Raw genomic sequence first — 7,542 nt, 5'->3', positions numbered from 1 at the left:
GATGTTGAGGACAAAATTTGGGGCTAGATCGTGGAAGTCTAGCCCATAGTAATACATAAGCCCGCGGACGAACGGGTGGAGTGGAAATCCTAGTCCGCGGATGAAATGAGGGAGGAATACTACTCTCTCCCGAGACTTTGGGGTGGGGGTGATCTGTCCCTCCGCCGGAAGCCTGTGCGCGATGTTTTCGGCCAGGTATCCGGCCGCCCGAAACTTGGTGATATCCTCCTCCATGACAGAGGAGGCCATCCACTTGCCTCCCGCTTCGGACATGCTGCAAATGGTCTTACGGAGAAGGTGAGAACTTGGGCGGTAGGGCTCGAGAATGCGAGAACGGATGAGCAAAGGAGTAAGAAGGCGTGGGTGAAAACGGGGAATCCTTATCCCTTTATAAAGACAGTGAAAGAATGTGCGCCTCCCCACTTGCCTCTCGAAATCTCTTATTTTCCAAGCGCCTCGGTTAATGGCGCTGGTTGGGTTACCCATACCTGTATTGATGAAGATCCCGCGATAAGGGGACACGATCTCTGCTTTGACAAGACGTGCCAAAGAAACCGCCTCGCAATATGTGTGGTAGTTGGTTGTAAAAACGGTTCGAATAAGAGCCGGGCCGTGGCGTGATGTCACGCTACAAAGAGCTGTCAGCAGATTAGATTCATGGATTAATGTTCTCTCTACGGTGGTATGTGAAATTTGTCTTGCAGAGCCGGACATGGTCCTTGTGTTCGGAATTTATCTTGGAGTATTCAGAGATGGAGCCCGCCTCGCAATGTCGAAGACAATATATGCATCGGACTCGTCGTCATTGAAGCCTGGTTCAGGGGCTACTGAGGGAGTCCTAGATAAGGGGGTATCCGGACAACCGGACTATATACTTTGGCCGGTCTGTTGGACTATGAAGATACAAGATTGAAGACTATGTCCCGTGTCCGGATGGGACTCTCCTTGGTGTGGAAGGCAAGCTTGGCGATTCGGATGATAGATCTCCTTCTCTGTAACCGACTCTGTGCAACCCTAGCCCCCTCCGGTGTCTATATAAACCGGAGGGTTTAGTCCGTGGGACACAATAACAACAATCATACCATAGGCTAGCTTCTAGGGTTTAGCCTCTCTGATCTCGTGGTAGATCAACTCTTGTAATACTCATATCATCAAGATCAATCAAGCAGGAAGTAGGGTATTACCTCCATCGAGAGGGCCCGAACCTGGGTAAACTTCGTGTCCCCAGTCTCCTGTTACCATTAGCCTTAGACACACAGTTCGGGACCCCCTACCCGAGATCCACCGGTTTTGACACCGACAATGGCTGTCCAGCGCCCTGTGGGCGGTGGTTCCTGTTCTTCTCCGGTATCGTCGTCCATACCGTCGATGTCTTCGGAGTCGAAATCAAGCATGTCGGTCAAGTCGTCGACAGTGGCTATCAACTGGGTGGTGGGTGGGTAACGAAGTTCTTCGTCGTCCGCTTCCCACTCAAGCCGGACATAGTTCGGCCAAGAATCCCCTATCAAGGAGAGGGAATTTAATGAGTTTAACACATCGCCTAAGGGTGGCTGTTGGAAGATGTCAACAGAGTTGAACTCCAAGATTGTTGCCCAGTCAGGTTCGATGGGCGCGGATACACGCGGTTCGGAGCCTATGGCCGGAGACGAGTCCGAGGTTCCGATGACACATGCCTCGTTAGAGGTTGGACCTGTGTTCGTCTCTAACACCATTGAGTCTTTGGTTTCCGTGGTGGGGTCCAGCCTCCTACCCTCGGATGGCGCAATCTGCTCTGGATCTAGGGCCAGGGCGGTTACAGGCGCTATCTCCTGCACACAGTTTGATGACAGATTTAGGTCATGTTCGTCATGGTGGCAGGGTGCGGCTGTCATGGGTTCGAATCGTCGAAGATCAAGTCTCCGAGGATGTCGGCGGTGTAGTTCAAGCTTCCAAACCTGACCTGATGGCCAGGGACGTAGCTGTCAATCTGCTCTAGATGGCCAAGCGAGTTGGCCCGCAGTGCGCAGCCGCCGAATACGAAAATCTGTCCGGGGAGAAAAATCTCACCCTGGACTACGTTGTTATAGGTGATTGAAGGAGCCATCAAGCCTTATGATGGTGACGCAGTGGAACTCTCAACGAAAGCACCAATGTCGGTGTCAAAACCGGCGGATCTCGGGTAGGGGGTCCCGAACTGTGCGTCTAAGGCTAATGGTAACTGGAGGCGGCGGACACAATGTTTACCCAAGTTCGGGCCCTCTCGATGGAGCTAATACCCTACTTCCTGCTTGATTGATCTTGATGATATGAGTATTACAAGAGTTGATCTACCACGAGATCGTAGAGGCTAAACCCTAGAAGCTAGCCTATGATTATGATTGTCCTCGTCCTACGGACTAAACCCTCTGGTTTATATAGACACTGGAGGGGGCTAGGGTTACACAGAGTCGGTTACAGAGAAAGGAATCTTCATATCTGAATCGGCAAGCTTGTCTTCCACACAAAGGCGAGTCCCATCCGGACACGGGACGAAGTCTTCTATCTTGTATCTTCATAGCCCAACAGTCTGGCATATGCATATAGTCCGGCTGTCCGAGGTCCCGTTAATCAAGGACTCCCTCACCCCCTAATGAGCCTTAAACCTCGCCTATTCCCAAGGAGACGTGCGAACGACACGGTTGGATTATCCAAACCCGCATTGATGAGAATCCCGTGATAAGGGGACACGATCTCTGCTTTGACAAGACGTGTCAATGGTCGTGCCTCAAAACATGAAGCGAGGGTTGTAAAATGGTTCAAAATAATAACAAGGCCAGAACATAACGTCTCGCCGAAAAAGTTGCTCGTGGACGTAACTTATTTTGCTTTAAGTAGTGTTGCCTTTACAGCTTAGGGTTGTAAGTGTTAAGCAGGGCCGGATACAGCTCTTATGTGCGGAAGACTGCTTTGGAGTATTCGGAGAAGGAACCCGCCTTGCAATGCCGAAGAAAATCTGTGCGCTGGAATCGTCATTGAAGCCCGGTTCAGGGGCTACTGAGGGAGTCCTGGACTAGGGGGTCCTCGGGCGTCCGGGCTATGTGATATGGGCTGGACTAATGGGCCCTAAAGATATGAGATCAAAGACCTTCCCCCGTGTCCGGATGGGACTCTCCTTTGCGTGGATGGCAAGCTTGGCGTTCGGATCATGCATCTTCCTTTCTCTGTAAACCGACTCTGTACAACCCTAGTTCCCTATTGTGTCTATATAAACCGGAGGGTTTAGTTCGTAGAGGCAATCACAATCATACAGGCTAGACATCTAGGGTTTAGCCATCACGATCTCGAGGTAGATCAACTCTTGTAACCCCTATACTCATCAAAGTCAATCAAGCAGGAAGTAGGGTATTACCCCCATTAAGAGGGCCCGAATCTGGGTAAACATCGTGTCCCCTGCCCCCTGTTGCCTTTGATCCTTAGACGCACAGTTCGGGACCCCCTACCCGAGATCTGCCGATTTTGACACCGACAGTGGCTGCTCCTCGTCGCGGGCCATCATGCTGGCTGAGGAGAGAGCGACGAGGTAGGCGGCGCAGCAGGAGCGGCGCAATGCGGCACGCCGTTTCGCGTTCGTCAAGTCCGACAGGGCGCCCGCCTTGGTCAGTGAGGACCCCGAACCGACGGAGGCCTGGGCCCGTGAGTGGTCCACCACCATCACGGATACAACCGCGCGGCGCCGGCGCCGCCTCGACGGGGAGCTCGCAGAATCGGTGAGCAGTGGTTTCTTAGCAACACCTCTGTCGTCACCGGTAGGGGCAAGGCTGCCGCCAGGACACCACGGCCGGGGTCGGCATTTGCCGCGGTGGCCCTCCGCACGACGTGGGAGGAAGCAGAACAACTCCTTCGCAAGCGCCAGGTGGCGGCCGGGCAGGGGTGTTGTGCCCCCCGCGCCGTTCCGTCGCAGGAAGGACTACTCCGACAACGACAGCAACACGGACGACGATGGCAGTGCAGCCGGCCAGGGCGGCCACGCGTACAAGGTCACCGTCCACTACAAGTTAGCCTCTTAGTTTTTTTGTTTAGTTAAAGAAAAAAAATATCATCCGTTTTACGTAAATGATGCCCGGACTTTAGTGAATTCCATCGTGTTTTGATGAAATTCGTCTAATTTGCTCTAATTCGTTTTGAAATGGATGCAGACACGATTGGATGGCCACATCACTATCTCCGCGAACAAATAGGGTCCGTTGGAGATGCCCTAACATGCCCACCAACGCACAGAATAGGTACAAAACATCTCCGGTAACTTGTCCTCTCGGTCTACCGAATCCTCATAGAGATCCCCGCCGTGACGACCACCGCGTGGAGAAGCAAACATGACCGAATCTCCTCTGCCACCTTCCGTCGGATGCACCACTTGCCATTTCATATGAAGCACTCTACCCACGTTTCGCGGCCTAGCTCGCCAACCCAGGGCTCACCGATCCGGCTTCAGGATAGGATGCCCGCGGCGTCGTTTTCCTCAGACACACGCCGCTACGCAGTGACACGGCAGCCGGCAGGGCATGGCCGCCAACCGCCGAACGCGACGGCGCCCCGTGATCACCGACCCCGCGGAGGCACGGAACAACAGGGAGCGGCCAGTTTCTTCTTGCGCGGCGGCGCAAAATGGCCGGGCGCGCGCGGGGGGAAGGGCCAGCTGACTCAAGGCAAACGTGCGGATCCGCGACAAACAGTTAGGTACCCTCCCACATGACGAGACAACCCGAGGCCGAGGCGGCGGGCATCTATCTCGTCCCCGGCAAGTGGCCCGGCCGCCTGCCATTGTCATCTGCCACCGTGCGCGCATGTTTGCTCCCAGCGGAACCTGGGGCTGTACGCCGTGCCCATGACGCATGTCGCGCTCGATCTGTGCGTGGCAACTTGCACTGCATAATTGGGGGACTGGCTCTGGACGCAGGTAAATTAAGTGTTTTGTTCATGCTCTAACAGATCAGATGCAGCAAGTTTGATTTTAAATTGTTACTAGCAGTTTGACGTCTGTCATAGTGCTGTTGATGTGTCAGTAGGCTCCGTTGGAGTATACTCGCTAATCGGATTGAGTGCGATCTCAGGCTAATCCATCTACCCCAGCCTCGTGGAAAAGAATCTTGATTAATTGATCATTACAATTGCCAGCAACAAAATGGAAATGGGAGCAGTTCCATATCTGCTAACGGCCCTTTTGGCTGTTCAGTGTGCTCTGAGTGAAGCTGTGAGCATAGATAGCCTCGCGAGTTCGTCCGGACTGGACACCACAGATTCATCCTCCGATCCTGTTGACCTTAGTTGATCTTCTTGCAGTCCAGCCTGATCTCCGTGGGAGTATCCGCCGACGGCATGAGGCTCCCCATCTTCCCCATTGCCTTGGCGAAGTCGAGGGCGAATATATCCGGGTTGCGCATGTACACCCTCACCAGTACGTCCTGCGACCCGCCGTTGTACAGCTCCTGGTCCGAGTGGAAAAGCCCCTGCTTGTTCGCGAGGTTCTCGAAGTAGGTGGTGTCGAACCAGGTCGGCGTCGACACGTCGATGGGCGCGAGCGTGGCGTCGCCGCCGGTCTGCGGGCACGTCTGCTTCCGGAGCGCCGCGAACTTGGCGTCGATGTTGGTGTCGTTGTAGATGCGGTCGCGGAAGGTGGCGCACCGGGCCTGCCCGATGGTGTGCGCGCCGGACAGCGCCGTCATGTCCCGCGGCGTCAGCCCCTTGCTGCCGAACGTGGCGATGAGGCCGGCGAGGCTGGACCCCGCGCTCGGGAGGTTGGAGTTGGCCGCGCTCTGGCTCGCGTTCCGGGCGTCGCGGCGGCCCAGCTGCACCGCCCACGTCGGCCCGCCGAGCTGCATTGTATCCCATCATCTTACTGATGAGCAAGTTTTTCAATGGTGCATGGATCGGGGATGAACCAGAGCAACTGATTACCAGGTTGACGCTGTCCCGTGCGGCGAGGGCGACGATGTCGGCGCAGGAGACGGTGGCCTTGCAGACCGCCTCGACCTGGGCCTTGATGGTGTCGATGACGTCGTAGCCGCGCACCGAGTTGGCGTTCGGCCCCGCATTTTTCTCGCCGGTGAAGTTGGCGGTGTCGTCCAGCAAGATGGACGCGTCGCAGCCCTGCGCAAGAAAACACCTCGCGATCAGCAAATCAACTATACTACAGACATACGCTATATTAACCGAGGAAATGGCACCAGTGTACTCTCGCTCACATTGACGAAGCAGTCATGGAAGAAGAGGCGGAGGATGGACGCGCCCATCCGCGGCTCCGCCGCGACAGCCTGCGTCATCGCCGACCGCACGATGGTCTGCAAGCTCGGGCACCTCCGGTCGTAGAACTTCGACGACAGAAATGCGCCTTCGGAGCCGGCGAAAAGCGGGGCCAAGACAGCGGCAGCCATGAGCAGGCACCTCACCGCAGTGGCGGCCATACCTGACGACGAGCTAGTAGACGAGAAGACTCAAGACCGTACTGATGGTTTGATGAGAAGGGAAGCATGACATGGGAGCGTATATATAGTGGGCGTGGGTGTGTGTCTCCGGCTAGCTAGCTCGTGGTTGCATATGGCGGCAGATGCTCCGGGGAGGGCAGTGATTGGCTGGACGCCTGAACTCGAGCTGTATGGGCTGACTAATGTGCATGCCGAGGACCGGCGGGGAAGGTGACGGTGGGCTGATTAAGGTTGGACTCTAGTGCTAGCGCCGCATCAGATCGATGCGGAGCACGACGGCGTGGGTCACATCGATGCAGCAATGCAACTTGGGCGCGAGGAATATGTTGGAATGATTGACGCATATGGCCTCATGGGAGTCAGGGAGTGGACAGGAGTCCTGGAGGCCTTGACTCTTGTTAATACGCTTCGCGTGAATGGTACAATTTCCTCCAAATTATTATTTTTATAACTTTCTAAAATTGATCAACCTTAGAGTCCCCATTGATCAACTATGGAGCATTTTTAAGGGCATCTCCAGCTGCGACCCACAAATTTCCTCCCGCATCCGTGTTCAACGCTGCGTGCATAAATTTCAACCCGTATTTGAACTAACCGAACAAAATTCATGTAAGACGGCTGATATTCATCAAAGTCCAGATAGAAAATAGCACAAATCATCCATACATAGCATGCAAATTAAGTCTAGTACAACAATATCTCAAATTCGACTAAATTAACCGGATGTCCAATAAGTGTTTCATCAACGGACCATGCCCTCCCGCACATACTCCCCCTTCAGCTTCATCCAACTGTACGTAAATGGTTGTCCCTCTGTCCTGTGGTACACCACGACAGCGTGGGCAGGCTACATAATGTGTAGACTAACATTGAGTGAACGAATAAATCAACAAGTTGAGCAAGAGGATGCAAAACTTATGATCTCTTTCTCAGTCGCGTGCAATGGCCATCTTGCCTCCAGCTGACGAACCATGTCATAAAACTTGGTGACGCTGGTTTGGATAGTGTATCAGCGATACGATAACGCCGTCACGTTGCGTTGTCGAATGATGTACACGTCATAGGGTGCAATGTACTTTCGTGCATGAAATGTTTCATGCAC

At 54.1% G+C, this 7,542-nt stretch overlaps 1 protein-coding gene across 1 annotated transcript; it reads right to left on the bottom strand.

Moving 5' to 3' along the window:
- Positions 1 to 5,090: 5,090 nt before the first annotated feature.
- Positions 5,091 to 6,689, bottom strand: LOC123161189 (peroxidase P7). Its single transcript, XM_044579037.1, has 3 exons — positions 6,201 to 6,689; positions 5,914 to 6,105; positions 5,091 to 5,831 (listed from the first exon to the last, which is right to left on the bottom strand). Exons 1-3 carry the CDS (start codon positions 6,417 to 6,419, stop codon positions 5,280 to 5,282), a joined length of 963 nt encoding a protein of 320 aa, XP_044434972.1. The 5' UTR covers positions 6,420 to 6,689; the 3' UTR covers positions 5,091 to 5,279.
- Positions 6,690 to 7,542: the final 853 nt, after the last annotated feature.

This window comes from Triticum aestivum, chromosome 7B (assembly GCF_018294505.1).
Source record: "Triticum aestivum cultivar Chinese Spring chromosome 7B, IWGSC CS RefSeq v2.1, whole genome shotgun sequence".
NCBI classification, from domain to species: Eukaryota; Viridiplantae; Streptophyta; class Magnoliopsida; order Poales; family Poaceae; genus Triticum; species Triticum aestivum.
This window is presented reverse-complemented; position numbering and strand designations above follow the sequence as displayed.